The sequence below is a fragment of the Ursus maritimus genome, unplaced genomic scaffold, assembly GCF_017311325.1.
Source record: "Ursus maritimus isolate PB19 unplaced genomic scaffold, ASM1731132v1 scaffold_12, whole genome shotgun sequence".
Taxonomy (NCBI): Eukaryota; Metazoa; Chordata; class Mammalia; order Carnivora; family Ursidae; genus Ursus; species Ursus maritimus.
Window position 1 is genome coordinate 25779322 of NW_024423564.1, and position 16145 is coordinate 25795466.

General features: G+C 42.7%; 1 protein-coding gene across 2 annotated transcripts in view; it reads left to right on the top strand.

Annotated features, from left to right (window-relative positions):
• ALG14 (ALG14 UDP-N-acetylglucosaminyltransferase subunit) overlaps positions 1-16145 on the top strand; it is a 108826-nt gene that overhangs the window by 73775 nt on the left and 18906 nt on the right. The window contains exon 4 of one of the 2 annotated variants that reach the window (XM_008697684.2): positions 12187-12730. The exons of the other annotated variant lie outside the window; for it this stretch is intronic. Coding sequence (XP_008695906.2) covers positions 12187-12417 — 231 coding nt within the window. The 3' untranslated portion in view covers positions 12418-12730. Of the gene's footprint in view, positions 1-12186; positions 12731-16145 lie in introns of those variants that run through there. 2 annotated transcript variants of the gene reach the window in all.

Sequence of the window (16145 nt, forward strand, 5' to 3'; positions counted from 1 at the left end):
TCTTTCACTTGAATACTGAGAGGCTCTGGTAGGGTTATTAATTGGCTTAATTTCAATATCAGAGTGTCTCAGGGAACAGGGAGGCCTGAGGAAAGGGAGAGAGACAAGGGGAATGGCCGGTTGGTAGAACAGTCAGAACACACAAATTTATCCATTAAGTTTGCCATTTTATATGGGTGCAGTTCGTGGCTCCCCAAAACAATGACAATAGTAACATCAAGATCGTTGATCACAGATCACCATAACAAATGTAACAATAATAATGAAAAAGTTTAAAACATTGCAAGAATTACCAAAATGTGACACAGAGACATGAAGTGAGCAAGTACCATTGGAAAACCAGCATTGATAGACTTGCTCCATGCAGGGTTGCTACAGACCTTCAATTTGTTGAAATCAAAAGCAATAACAAAAACCACAGTATCTGCAGAACACAATAAAGCAAAGTGCAATAAAACAAGATATGCCTGTACTGCCAAAATAATCTGGGCATAAATTATCTAAGGAAAACTGCTGACTAGTTTTCAGTTCAGCAAGATAGAAATTTTATACATAGCTACATGGAAAAAAATTAGAGAAGGATCATGAAAAAAATAGCACTTACCTAGTTAAGAGGGGGCCTTTATATAATTGCTCTGATCAAGCCAGTTCTTCCTGTTTAGAAAGGATACTCCCTTCTCATAGAAAAATGTTTACCATTTTTCCTGTTTAATCCGCTGAAAAGCTTTCCTAGTCCATCCTAGTCCAATGGCATGTTACAGTCTGCCACTAATTTCTCTATTAAAGCTTTAAAATATTAGTAACAATTGCCAGAATTTCACCTTCAGTTAAACTCCCTGAGTCATATCTGCCTTTGCCTTTAGCCCACTTCCAGCTAACGCCAGATCTGGTTGACAGGTGCAGGACAGTGCCGGACCAAGATGGTGACAGGAGGACCCCAAGCTTGTCTTTGAAAAGTTGGGTTTGAGTCTCAGCTGTGTGATCCTATAGAAGTTATTTGATTTCTCTGTGCCTTAGTTTTCTTGTCCAAAACACGAGGATAACAGCATCCACCTCAGAGGGCGATTATAAGGTTTAAGTGAGGTGATGACGCAAAATGCCACACAGGCTCTGTGCCTGGCAATAGTAGGTGCCTGTAAAGGTCAAGGTCTTGCCCTTCCTCTTCAGGTGACAGGGAGAGGATTGAACTAAATGGCTCCCGGAGGCTGCATCTAGTGCTAGCAGTCTGTGCTTCTGGGAGAGCAGGTCAGTATAGGGCGTGGGGAAAGCAAAAGGAAAAAGTACTGAATTCATACGATTCAGAGATCTCTGTGAAATTATTTCAGACCGTCAAAAATACAATGAAAACAAAACAAAAAAAATACCAAGAAGGCAGGAAACGTCACTTTGACCATTTGGTCCTGAGAACAGGAAAACTAAAAGATTCAATTTCCTCAACTGCTTCCAGGAAGGGTTAGGAAAACAATGTTTGGTTAGCCTGACAATGATCTTTAATAACGATGTGAAGCAGGCATGGCTTAACCAGACCAAAAACAGAAAAATTTTTTCAAGTTTAAATTTTATGTATGTGTTTACTTTTTTCTTTCAAGATTTTATTTATTTATTTGAGAGAGAGAGAGTGAGTACACAAGCATGGGGAGCAGGAGAGGGACAAGCAGACTCCCCGCAGAGCAGGGAAGCCTGACGCGGGGCTCAATCCCAGGACCCTGGGATCATGACCTGAACTGAAGGCAGACGCTTAACCAACTGAGCCACCCAGGCGCCCCTGTATTTACGTTTTTTATGAGAGAAGATCAGGACAAGGCAATGAAATGCCAACCCAGTGTGTCCCCTGACGACCGCTGAGTTCTTTCACCTACTCTGCACTTGGAGTGGGAGGGTTGGCTGTCAGCATGTACAGAGTGCCAAACTGTGTGGAGCCTTGGTCTGTAGGACCTCACTAACATGCACTGAAACTACAGTTGAGTGTCCCTGAGTTGTGGAAGGGACACTGGAGCCTGATATCGGTGTGTCTCTGCCACCTGTTTAGCTAGCATCCCTGTTGCTGAACCCAAACCCAACAAATCAGGAAGGTCAGCAGAAGGTTGGGAAGCCTAGTTTCCCATACAATGGGAAACTAGCAGCTCCTGTTTTGAAGTGAACGAGAGCAGGCTTATTCATCATGTTATCAGGCTTGTTGACCTTGTTGCAGCCATCAGCTTTCACAGCCATTTGGCCACAGGCTGAGAGGTACACTACTGGGGCTCTGCAGGCCCAGAGCAGGGATACTCCAAAATCCTTCAGTCATCTACCATCTGTGCAAATCCAGAAAATACCACTGCTGGTCATCAGGCTCCTTCCATCACTTTCTTACCCAGGCGTCACTTGGAGTGGAGCAGGCAGGGCAAAAAATATGACTGGATGATAAAGAGACCAAAATGGATGGTTGGGTTACTCTTACAAGGTATCCTCTGAAGGGTAGGATAAATCATGCCGGGTCAGTGCTGTGCCTGACGGAGTGAGGGAAGAACCTTATGAGCACTCTTAAGAGTTTGAAAAATGCCACAATTACACTACTTGACCTTTGGATGGATTATAATAATCTGTCATTTACTGGATTTTTCACCATGGGCCAAGAACCATGTTAGATGCTTTATGTGTATTGTCTTATTTAATCTTCACAGTAATACTATTACAGAGATGCTGTTTTCCTCGTTAATTACTCTTCCCCACCCCTAACATTCTCCGCCTCACCACTATAAACTCCCAAGAAGGAGAATACATTAGAGCTTATTATTTGCCTCCCCACAAGGACATTGGATGAGGGTCATCTGGCCCTGCATGTCTTTGTTTCCAATAGGTACCACAAGAAGTCAAACCCCCAAGACAGAGTTTAACAGCTCTGTTAAAATATAATCTGTCTCAAGCACCCACCCCTCCCCAACCCCCCAAACCTTTTCATTGGCCCTCAGTAATTTACAGTCAGTCCACATAATCTGCCTCATCTTTCCTGCCTCTAGCTCTGACTGATGTCTGATTCACTCGGAAGACCATACCACTTCATCAGATATTTGCTCACAAGTCCCCCCCTCCCACATCTTCCTTGACCTCCATATCTCCTGTTTCCTTCTCCTGCTTTGTGTTATATATTCATACGTGCATCTGTTATTTTCTGTCTGCCCACTGGGATGTACGTTTTGTGAGGGCACAGACTTCTGTTCACTGTACATCTCTAATACCCAGAACGGTGCCCGGCATATCATCTTTGCTCAATAAATATTTCTTGAATGAAGTAGTACATAAATGAAGACACTGAGCTGTGGAATGGATGAGCAGTGTGTCGTTGGTCACAGTGCTGTGAAACAGTCAGCCCAGGTCTGTGTGATTGCAAATCCCTGACCCAAAAGCATCATGTTGTCCAACCTCTTGATGGATCATGTGAATGCAGTATGAGCAAGAATATTCTGGCTGAGCTGGAGTAATCAGTGTTGAGGTCTCAGTTTGGGGAACTTAATCAATTGGGCAAGATCCTACAGGACCAAAGTTCACTGCTCTTTTTTTGATTATATTGTGTGATGTTGTGATGTAGAAGAAAAGTGTGTATTTGGTGATTTTGGTCACCTTCTCATTTATATTTGGTCTTTATCCACAGTTCCTGACTCAAAGCTCCTCTGTAAACCTTGGAATTTCCTAAGTGATGGGAACAGTGAAGGTTTTTTTTTTTGTTTGTTTGTTTGTTGTTGTTGTTTGGAAAGCCCCTAAGACGCAGGCTGGTTGCCAGTGTAGCCAACCATATGACTGAAGGGTTTGCATTTTCAGTCTCAACCTCCAGGGAGGACCTGGAGGTTTGACCAGTCGCCAGTGGCCAATGATTTAATCAATCTTAGCTGTGTAATGAAACCTCCATAAAAACCCAAGAAGATGGGGCTCACAGAGCTTCTGGGTTAGTGAACACATGGAGATTTGAGGAGAATGGTAAGCTCTCAGAGGGCCTGGAAGCCCGGCATGCCCTTTCCCCATACCTTCCCAGTGGATCTCCTCATCTGGCTGTTGATTCATATCCCTTAACATCCTTTGTAATGAATCAGTAATCTAGCAAGTAAATGGATTTTTCTGGGTTCCATGAGCCATTCTAGTAAATTAATTGAGCCCAAGGAGGGGATCATGGGAACCTCTGATTTATAGCCATTCAGTCAGAAGTACTGGTAACAACATGGAGTTACAGTTGGTATCCTGAGTTCAAGCAGGTGGTTGGAGCCTCCAGTTTGTAGCCTGTCAGTCAGTCAGAAGCAGAAGTCACATCCTGGGCTTGTGACTGGTATCTGAAGTGGAGGGTGGTTTTGTGGGACTGAGCCTTTTACCCGTGGAATCTGATTCTCTCTCTGAGTAGTGTCAGAATGGAGTTAAATTGTAGGACACCCAGCTGGTGTCTAGATCATTGCTGATGTGGGGAAGAGTACACACACACACACACTGGAACTGGGTCCAGGAACCTAATTTACATTAGAAACAGTTTTTTTGAGTTGTCACTGAGTAAAATGCAAGTAACTGATAATTTGAGGAGCCAGCAATAAAATCAGTGTCCTTATAACATGAGCACACGAGCCTACAGAAAACCAATATATCATTTACTTACCTTTTTGATACAGTTTACAAAAAGCTGAAAGCTCTACCTGGTTCCAGAGAAGCAGGCAAGTATCCCGGTGGACCGTGGCACGTTCATGCAGCGAAGCATCGAAAGCCTGTGTAGAACATGGAAGGAAAGTAGCGACAGAATTGGAAAAGTGACCTCAAAAAGCTATATACACAATGCTGACAACTCTGAAAAGTCTGTGTTAGCAATAGAATTGTCAGAGACCTTGAGGTTCATAAATAGATGGTGATTCTAGTGTTTAGGATTTTATTTGGTTATTTCACGTTGTTTTTGATATTTAGATGTTTCTGTTTAACTGTTAATACTCAGATGATTAAATATACATAAAAAGAAATACAGTGTACCGTATTGTGAGCCAAGGAATACGTCATCCCATCTGCTACACATCCTTTTCCTTCCTGCTGTCCACCTCCACTGCTCGCGGACCCTCGGCGCTGCCTTTCCTCAGGCTTCACCCCAGCCTTCTGGTGCTCTGACGGCAACCTCTGTGTGTTACGGACCACCTGCTCTCCAACTGGATTTTCTTCCTCACTCCCTTGATTAGTCGCAGATGCTTCTCTCTCCACTTTTCTGAGCTGTTCTCTCACTGATATTGCCCTCCTCCTCTCTGAATGAGGCCTCGCACCTATCCTTCGGGTACTGGAGTGCTTGCTCACCTGGCCCTTCTTGAGGCCTCGTCCGCGTTTCACTGTGTCTGCTTCCTGTGCTCACGGTTTAGCACTCCCTGCCCTGCCTGAGCATATCCTACTCCTGTTCTGACATGATCCACTCCTCCTCGAACTCTGCATTGCTACTCTGAAAGCCTTTGTTCTTCCCATACTAGTCTGGGTTCTTGGTAACGAACCGTAAGAATCCACTCTGGCTGATTGAAACAGGAAAAGAATTTAGTGAAAGGCTATTGAGAGCTACAATTTTGTGATCTATGAGAAATATATATGGTCATCTGGATGACCAAATATATATTTCTCATATGCATTTGGTCTTAGTCCAAGGTTCCTGGCTCAAGGCTCCTAAAACCATGGAATTTCCTGTGATAGGGCAATGAATGAGTCTTTTGTTATATTAATGAAGGTGACTTTTGGGTCCTGGTTGCCAGGAGCACCAACCCTGTGATTAGAGGGTTGGAATTTTCAAGTCCCTCCCCCAATCTCAGAGGAGGGAAGAGGGCACTGGAGGTTAAATCAGCCAGTGGCCTGTGATTTAGTCAGTCATGACCATGTAATGAAGCCTCCATCAAAACCCAAAGGACTGGGTTTAGAGAACTTCTGAGTTGGTGAACACTTTCGAGATTGGGGAGAGTGGCCTGCCATACCTCACCCTATGAATCTTTTCATCTGGCTGTTTATTCATATCCTTTATCATATCCTTTAATAAACTGCTGAGTATAATTGTTGCCCTGAGTCCTGCAAGCTGCTCTGGCGAATTAAAGGAATGTAAGGAGGAGGCCGTTCTAACTTCCGGTCTGTAGCCTGTCAGTCAGAAGCACAACTTGTGACTGGTGTCTGGAGTGGGGGGTGAAAGACAGTCTTGTAGGTCTGAACCTTTAACCTGTGGAGTCTGGTACTATCTCTGGATAGATAATGTCAAGATTGAGTTGAATTCTCAGATTGCTAGTATCCGAGAACTGCTTGATGTTGTGTATAGGGAACCCGCCCCTCCACACACATACAAACACTTTGGAATTGGGTGTGGGAACCTTAAAAGAAGAGCTTTTAGGATTCTTGAGAAAGCTAATACAGTAGGTTTAGAAAACATGGAGGGACAAGGTAGGAGCTGAGCAGCTAGGACCGTGGCCAAAATTCCATGGCCATAGAGCCGGCCACTGCTAGACAGTGAACACGGCAGCTGTCACTACTAGTATTGGACGGGAGACTCTTCCAATGGCACCCTTGCCACAACAGTTTCTCCTCCAGAGTTGCTTTTCTATACCGCTTGCCCCTGGTCAGATCTAGGTAGAAACATCTGGCCGGGTCATTGGCCCATCCACCAGCTGCAAAGTGGACCTAGAAAGGAGTCTCACTTGTGCTATGAGAGGTGGGTTCTGCCGGCGGCCACAGTTCAGTGAGAAATCGCTCAAACAGATTCTAGGCAGGAGCAGAACTAAAACACCACATGGCCCATTCCCAATTCATGACAGTTGTTTTATTAAACGTTCTACAACTTCCTTAAGTCCTTGAAGCTGTTTCTTCTAACCTCTCACTCAGCAAGAACTCTGGAACATAGTTCAATGCAAAACTGAAACCTCAGGGGTCACAGATTTATATACAAAGATGTTCAAACAGCATGATTTAGAAGAGAAAAAAAAAAGCAGTCAGTCTAAATTTCTACCACTAATAAGGGAAGAATTAATTGAATTATGAGATATCCAAAGAATTAAGTATATGCGGTCATTAAAAATCATGGATTTTCAAAAAAACTTTTTATAACACAAAAAACTATAGCTAAACAGAACTTTACTATACAAGCTCTCACAATTATGTGTGTGCACATGTGATCCTATTTTATAATAAAATATATAAATGTTTATATAAAGACATTCTTTGAAAGAGAATGTTAACAGATTGATGTGATTGAAGGATTACTCTTTTTCTTTACGCTCTACACCTCAGTGTTTGCTCCCATCGCATCTCCCCATTCACCTGTCTAGAAAGTGGAGCCAATATCCTATAAACAGAAGTGTTGATTCTGAAACCTGTGACCTCCACGGAGACTACCTGTCTGAGCCTGCTCAGCTTTGACAGTGGGCTCCAGTTCCCCAGCTTTATCCATGGCCCTAGAAGCTCCGCAGAACCTTCCCTGCAGCTCTTTTTCTGTGGTTCATGAGCTCTCTCCAGCCTCTACCTCCACCAGCAAGAGGCTGTTTGAAAGTCTAGCTTTCAGGCCGTTACCTTAAGAGTTGGACTCTGCCTCTCTGTCCATTCCCTGCAGTTTCAGCCCTAGTCGGACTCTCCATCCGGCTTTCAGTCTCTCCTTCACACACTCCCTATTGGCTCACTCTCAACTTCGTGGTCTCTTGCCTTCAAACCAATCCAGGACCCGGAAGGTCCTGGCCCATAGTCTGTGTATGGGGTTCCTACTAGGCTGGGAGTTGAGTTCAGACTACCCAGGTTAACCACATTTCTTCTTACACGCTGATGTTGTGTTTCAGCCAACAGGACTTGGCCTGTGGCGACCCAAATCTACAGAACAACAATCCTCTTGTAACTATTGATCCTTGATCCGGCTCATCCACCCTCATGATTCATATTTGTATTAGCCCTGACCTCTTTCTGTTCTCTAGACCTGTAAGTTGTATTATTCCTAGCACATCTCTTGGATTTTCTGCTCTCAGAGAAGTTTATTTATTGATCTGTTAACTCATCTTGCAGGCACGTACTGAACACCTACCAGTTGGCACTGCAGATGGAGGCTGGTCAGGGAGTTAGACAAAATTAAGGGCTATGTCACTTAGTATACTTTTTATTACTAGTGACAGAAGTCCCGATTCATACTGCTTAAGCAAAAATGGAATGTATTCCCTCACATACCTGGCAAGTTTAGGGATAGATCTGGTTTCCTTCAGGCACAGCCGGATCCATGGATTGTAAATGCTGCCTTGGGGACCTGGCCTGTCTTCATCTCTCAGCTCCGCTCTGTTCTACTTTGTGATGGCTTCATTCTTATGGCAGCGAGTAAATGTTAACGGTGCCAGGCCTACATCCTCCTAGGTCCCAGTATAGCAGAAAAGACACTGCTCTCTCAGCAGCCCCAACAAATGTCCCACTATATCTTGTGATTTCTCACTGAATTAGGTGCTCTTCCCTGAACAAGTGACTTTTGTTAGAGAAATTCGATGCCCTGACTGGTCAGACTGGAGTCATAGGTCCTCTCCTTATAGTTGAGTATGGCATCTGCCCCAGCGCTTAAGTTGAGGGAGAGAGACAGAGTGAGAGTGGTTCCTCTGGAGAAAAGGCAAGTGGATGTGGCATGGTTAGGGTTTTGTTGGTTTTAGGGCTTTTGGGGGGGAATGGTTTTTTAAAAGCTCTCAGTTACAGCCATTGTGTTTATGACAAGTGCATATGATAGAGTTATAAACAGAGTTGAGTGTAGCAAATAGAGCATTTGACTCCATATACAATAGGCAAAGGACTCCCTCCTCCTTTACCCTTCACTCCTTCCTTTGAGCAAAATTTAGTGATTGCCTTTTTTGTTGCAGGTACAGAATAGAGATTATCCTAGACGTTGACCCTGCCCATAAGGAGCTTACAAGGTAGTGAGGAGGAGAGAGGATAAAAGCAAGGCCCCCACATTGATTGAGAATGTCCATTTTAAGAAATAAAAATATGAAGAGTATTTCTGTGGTTTTTTATAAAGTTAAAAAGACAACATCAATCATTGTATTGTTTAACATCTTTTTTACTTCTGTTTTGTTCAATGCTTGGAATAAGTCTTTCTGATCTGCTTCATTAAATAGCGGAAACTCCATAATCCACAGTTTTTTAATTTTTTTTGCCTAGGCTTCTGTAAAACTCAGAGTTAAAACCTGTGCTTAATTAAAAATAGCTTTCCTTAGCCTAAGTTTTCTTGAGATTAATTTGCCCTTTTTTAAGGTACTCGATTTATGGTTTTGTGGTTTTATCATACCTAGGACTTTTATAGTAAGGTGCTTTAAAATAGAGATATGACAGAGATAAACAAATGAATACCTTTAACTTTTACTTTTATCTTAACCGTCTCTGCTTCTGCTCTATAGCAGGTTGCTAACACATCTCCTACCAATGCCCAGTCATTTCCCTGCCTGTATACAGACATTTCTATCAGAGTAGTCACAGTTTGTGTATACAGATAGTGAGATGAACACATGTGGATATGTACAGTTTTTAAAGGCAACAAACATGAAAATATTTTTGTAACATTGAAGACCCAACAAGTAATCTGTACGTTATTTTTTAGCTGTAGGTTTTATTTTATTCTGTACAGTGGGAAAAAAGGTTGAGAAAAGCAGCATATAACCCAGGATTTAGGAAATACATTAATGCAGTGGTTCTCCACTGGAGATATTTGGCAATGCCTAGAGACATTCTTAATTGTCTTGACTACTGGAATCTTGTGGGTAGAGGACAGGGATGCTATTAGACATCCTACAATGTGCAGGACAGGCCACCACAATGAAAAATTATCCTGTCCAAAATGTCAGTAATGCCACTGTTGAGAAACCTTGCATTAATAAGATTTTTAGAATTCTAAACCCTGAAAGGATTCAGAACAATCTTGTAATTTAGGCAGAAGACAACACTAGAGGCAAATTAAAGCCGTACAATCAGAAGAATCGTGGAGCTGACAGGGAAAGTCATTTAGTCCAGTCTTTCTTTGTATATGGTAACTGAGTCACAGGAGACAAAGTGACTGAAGCAATAGAACTCCTCCATTCCTGGGGAGCCTGGGTGGCTCAGTCAGTTAAGCATCCGACTTATGATTTCTGCTCAGGTCATGATCTTAGGGTCATAAGATCGAGCACCGCATCAGGCTCCATGCTCAGCAGGGAGTCTGCTCCAGATTCTCTCTCCTTCTCTCTCTCTCTCTCCCTCTCTCTCTCTCTCTCTCCCTCCCCCTGTGCCCGTCCCCACTGCGTGCGCGCGCACTCTCTCAGATAAATAAATCTTCAAAAAATAATAAAAAAAAGAACTCCTCCACTCCTGAACATGTGATAAGGCAACTTGCCCAAATCTCTCTGTGCCTCAGTTTCCTATTCTGCAAAAAGGGACAATAAAACTTGCCTCAAATGATTGCTGTGAGGAGTAATTGAAATAATGCATGTGAAATGTATAATACTGTTCCTGGCCGCAGTGAGTTGTTGATAAAGAGTGGTGGTGAGGGGCACCTGGGTGGCGCAGTCGTTAAGCGTCTGCCTTCAGCTCAGGGCGTGATCCCGGCGTTCTGGGATCGAGCCCCATATCAGGCTCCTCTGCTGGGAGCCTGCTTCTTCCTCTCCCACTCCCCCTGCTTGTGTTCCCTCTCGCGCTGGCTGTCTCTCTCTCTCTGTCAAATAAATAAATAAAATCTTAAAAAAAAAAAAAAGAGTGGTGGTGACTCTCATTAAATTGTAGGTAGACACTTTAAAGAAGGCACGAAAAAGATTGGTTCCCACCTGAAACAAGCTACCTTCTCTCTTCCCGAAGTTCTGTGAATGGTGTGCCAGGTGGTCATGCCTCCAGGAAGGGCAGAACCTAGATCAGATAACCTTTATCAAACCCCTAGAGTCCTGGCCCTGCCTTACAGCCCTGACAGGATGTCTGTCCATCGGGGAGAATCTGAAATGCCAGGATTGTCGGCAGTGTATCATCCGGGGACCCTTTCGACTCTAAAATTCTCTGATGTCTGATAAGTTTTGTGGACTTTGTGCTAGAAAGATCATGTGACATTGTAGATAATACCCAACAGGCATACATAGACAACCACAAATCTCCTGTTTTATCATATATGGAATAAAAAAATGCTTTATTAGGGACACCTGCGTAGCGCAGTTGGTTAGGTGTCCAACTCTTGATCTCAGCTCAGGTCTTGATCTCAGGGTCGTGAGTTCAAGCCCCAGGTTGGTTCCACACTAGGCGTGGAGACTACTTAAAAAAAAAATGCTTTGTTAGGTTTTACTAATTAAGTCGATCAATCTGAGCATATGATTAAGATGTTTGTGCAAATACTTTTTTCTCTGAAAGTAATAATAAATTACCTTACCAACGATTCTGTGAAATAGGTTTCCTCTCATTTTCTTAAAAGACTTCTAAAAATCCTTTGCAGTTGCTCTAGGAGTTGAATTTTTATTTCTCTCATTATTTTTGCCAACTAAGTTGTTTTTAGTTTTTTATAAAATTGTAGTTAATTTTTCTATAAAAATTAGCAGAAAATTCAAAAGTGTTAAACTGTCTGGACCATAAGCGCAGATTAAATTTTCTGGAGAAAAAAATCTCATTCATTTAGTAGGCTTCTCACATATATCCCGTGTGTTGAACTGAACTCCTAAATGATTCTGTAGCCCACAAGGATACTCTACATCGTCATTTAAAGACGTTTTCTCCTACATCTTACATGTCAGTGCTCCCACTGTTATAAAGATTATTTTTAAAAATCAACGAGAACAAGTTGATACATGAGAAAACAATGACTCATAGCTGACTTTATCTGTCTTCTGTGTTTTTGTGTGACATTCAAGATCCACAAAATATCTGGAGAAGAGCAGTACACATGCGTCCAGTGGATGCTGGCTGAGTACCAGGCACTGTGCTAGACACCTGTGGTAGCACAAGGCACGCTACCCAGGCCCAGAGAAGTTAAGCTGTTTGCCACACAGTTGATAAGCAGGAGAGTCAGCAGCCCAGCCCTGCCTGGCTCCTGAGTGCATGGGTTTGCTGCATACTAGATCCTGAGAAGGAATAATTCAAGGGTTAGAATAATACAAAAAAAAAAAAAAAGAATAATACAAAATCTCCTCTAAGATGTGACTGTTTTTCATTTTAAATGCCTCATTTAGATTAGTGTTATATTAATTTGACCTTCATGTTTTTTTTTTTTTTAAGGTGTTGTGTAATGGACCAGGAACATGTGTTCCTATCTGCATATCTGCCCTTCTCCTTGGGATACTGGGGATAAAGAAAGTGATCATTGTCTATGTTGAAAGCATCTGCCGAGTAGAACATCTATCCCTGTCTGGAAAGATTCTGTTTCACCTCTCCGATTACTTCATTGTTCAGTGGCCAGCTCTTAAGGAGAAATATCCCAAGTCTGTATACCTCGGGCGAATTGTTTGACAAATGACAACTTATTTCTCTAGAATTTTGCAGTCAATCGAATTTATTATAATTGGAGTAGAAAAAGCTGCATGTTTATTGTAAAGGGTTCTGAAGGTCCTGAGAATTATTGGTGGTGAAGAGTAAAAAATGTGTAAATAATCCAGTAAGAAAGCGGAAGGTGCTCTTACAAAACAAACATTAAGGGGCACCTGGGTGGCTCAGTTGGTTAAGCGTCAGACTCAGGTCATGATCTCAGGGTCATGAGATCGGGCTCCGTGTCAGGCTCCCGCTCAGTCTGCTTGAGATTCTCTCTTTCTCCCCCTCTGTCCCTCCCCCCACATGTGTGCTCTCTCCCTTAAATAAAGAAAATCTTTTTAAAAATTTGAATTAAAAATAAAAATAAAACAAACATTAATAAACCATTAAGTGGTTTATGCCTCTGTGCACCAAATTTCTTTTCTTTTGTATCACTACCTGCAAGTTATCTTCTAACTTGTTTTAGTAATATTTTTCCTACAGCTAAATATAGAATTAGTATGATTAGTAACATTTCCTGTTCTGCAGCTCTTTTTTTTTTTTTACAATATTCTGCATTGTAAAAAGAAAAGAAGGATATTTCTTAGTTTTGTTCAGATATAGCAGGCTCTGTTTCCTGTATGGACGCAGTGAAGTCCCTAGTGAATCCTTTCAGCATAAAGGAAGCAGTCATATTACATGGGATTCATGACAAGTTGCACTCCACAGGCTTCCAGAACCGTGAGCAGAAACCGGTATCTTTTTTTTGTTCTTCAGTTTTGCTTTGTGAATCGTTGCCCTCAACCTAGAAGATTTTTTGAAATCTCTTGTTTAATCGTTAAAATCGTTAAAAGGTGACCACTGTTATGGTACTAAAAACATGAGTTTGTTTTTCAGGAATCCAAACTCTCAAACCATTTTTTAAAAATGTTTTAGTAAATTCACAACGTCGTGGCTGTCGTCATCCCTGGCATTTTGAGATGTTCAGGCTCCGTAAGGCATATTTTTACTGAACGTTTATGTGAGGTCTTGCTGTACGCCAGGTATTCTAATCACCTTTCAAATACTAACTCATAGAATCCTACTAACAACTCGGTGAGGTAGGGACTGTTACTGTCCCCCTTTTATAGGTGACTTGTCTAAGATCACATGACCAGTAAATGGCAAAGTCGAGATTCCAGCCCCAGCAGCCTGGCTGGAGAGTGAAGCCTGTTTCACGGGCGTGTGGCCTGAGCCTCACACAGGGACCCGCACTCAGGAGGGCCCTGCACTTGCTTCTGTACCCTGCTATCACAGATTTCTTAATAGATGTGGAACAAGGGACCTGTGTTTATTTTGCACTGATCCCCACAAATTATTTTGTTGGTGCTGCTTGAGAATGTGAGCTGCCCTGTCGACTACCAACAGAAGTACAACCCCGAGTGCGGGGCCGGGCCGGGCGGTCCTCAACAAACAGGAATTCTGTCCCCTTCCTCTAAGCCCTCTCTTCTAACAGTGAGAAGACCTCTCGCAGTGTTTTGAGGTTTTTCTTTTCTCCTCTTAAATCTGTTTTATAAGTATGATGTACATCTAATAAAGAAACTGTGGGAAATTAATGAAGAGATGGAGTGTCTGTGAAAATGCATGAATACCTGAGAGGCTGTACAATGAAAGTGCTGAGGCTGATCTAGCTTGTCTTGCTCTTTGGGCAAATCTCTGGATAAAGTAGGCACATCTGTCACCAGGACGTTTTCCTAGGTGTTTGGCTGAGAAGACCGTCCGAATAGGGAAACTGTTTTGCTCTCTGGTTCGGTATCCATGCGGTAGCCAGGAGGTGGTTCGTCGTGTGCTTTGACTTTAATCGTCCAACGTCTGGTCCTGCCCCTGCTTCCACTGATGGAAAGGCCTGGAATGTCAGATGAAATAAGCCTCTACTTTTCTGGAGAGAAAGTGATTTTTTTTTTAGGGGTAATAGCAGATACATTTTTTCACCTTTAAATTTTGCTCTGCTCTGCACTTTGTTCCTCAGTGGCACTAGTAAATAGTTGGTGCATGAAATTGGACTGCGTTCAGTTCAGTTAACGCCTGTCTGTGCGTCCGCGCAGCTTCCCCGGCCCCCACGGGTAATGCTGCTGCAGGGGTTCCTGTCAGGCCAGAGTACGCAATGCTTAGGCCATGGAGAGCTGTTAGAAAAGATGCCATAATTTTTTCCAGAAATGTATGTCCCAGATGTTTTGCAGAGCCTTAACGTAGACAGTGGTTAGCCTGGAATGCCAAAGAAAAAAATCTCGTGTGTGCGTTATCACTAAAAATTAGGACTATCTTCCTGGATTCCGACTACTGTGCACACATTCAGAGCGAGCTTTGCTTGGTTCCAGGTTATTTGACAAACAAGCTCCTGCTCTGCTGTGTGGTGGTGTTATGGCTAATTCAGGTCCTCAAGGTCACATTAGCAAAGGGGCACAGCTTGAAAAACATCGCGCTCTAGTCTCAACTCAAACTGAAGATCAGTAGCAAGCTGGCCCTCTCTGATTGCTCTTGAAACACTCTGGAATGCACCTCTTACTGGAAGAGACTGTTCACAAAAAATTAATTGTATCAGTCTTTAAATGAGAGACAAGGAAACCACACATCCTGCCCACACCTACTTCCCTGGAAGATTTTTATCTACAGTTCAGTTGTCCTAAAGGGTTTCAGCAGCTTGCCAGGCTGAAAGTCTGTTTCAAATAGGACATCCAAAAGTCATCACAGGAAGCTTTAGCCAGAAACTTAGAGTGCTATGAAACCGAGTCAACAGAGGAATGTTGTACATTAGACTGAATAGCAAGAAGTCCTTGCTAGAAAGGAGATGACCCTAGCTTTCCCATATAAAAACAACTTGAAAGGTGTTTATCTGGCCTTACAAAGTGAGATTCAAACTGAGAAATGTACTACCCCCTTACCGTGCAGTTCCTTAGATTGAGTCAGTGCTTTATTTCGTCTTTGCAGAAGAAAAGCCCCATCTCACCAAAAGGAACTTGACAGCAATGTCTTAAGCCTCTTTTATCCACAGGAAGAACATCATCGTGAGTGTTAAAGATGATTGTCCTTCTCCACACAGCTCACTCCATACAGTGGGGCCATGTGGAGTTTCTTCCCCATGATTTCAGCTCTGTCCAGCAATGAGCAGACACCCAGAGTTTCTTGTCTGCCCTGAACTTTCTTCTGTTCAGCCCCCAACTCTTGTGCTCTAAAAACAAATTGTCGACACTCATGTTCTTGCTGTTGACTCACTTTAAACATGGATTTGACATAGCTCCCCCTTACCTTTCCAGAGTAGTTAACTGATGCTAGCCTCTGTCATTGGCTAGCCTCTGTCATTGTCTAAAGCAACAAACTTTGGAATAATTGTTGTTTTGTACTCACTTTCCTTGAGCCAAATATAATTGATTTCTCTCCTCCCTTTTTTTAATACCCCCAGAATTTTCCCTCGTCTTTCCATCCTCTTCTCTCCTTGTCATCTGAATTCACCTACTGATTCTGCCTTTGAACTAGTTCACACCCACCCTTTCCTCTTCAGTCCCATGGTGACAACCTAAGCTAACTCTTCAACATAAATTCCTTGTTTTATTAGCACATTTGTTGAGGAACTGAGGCATAGAGAGATTAAGTATCTTACCCAAGATTTTATAACTAGAAAGTGGCAGAGCTGGGATTTGAACCAAGGCACTCTAGCTCCAGCCAGACTTACCTTAACAGCTAGGTTAGGTTTA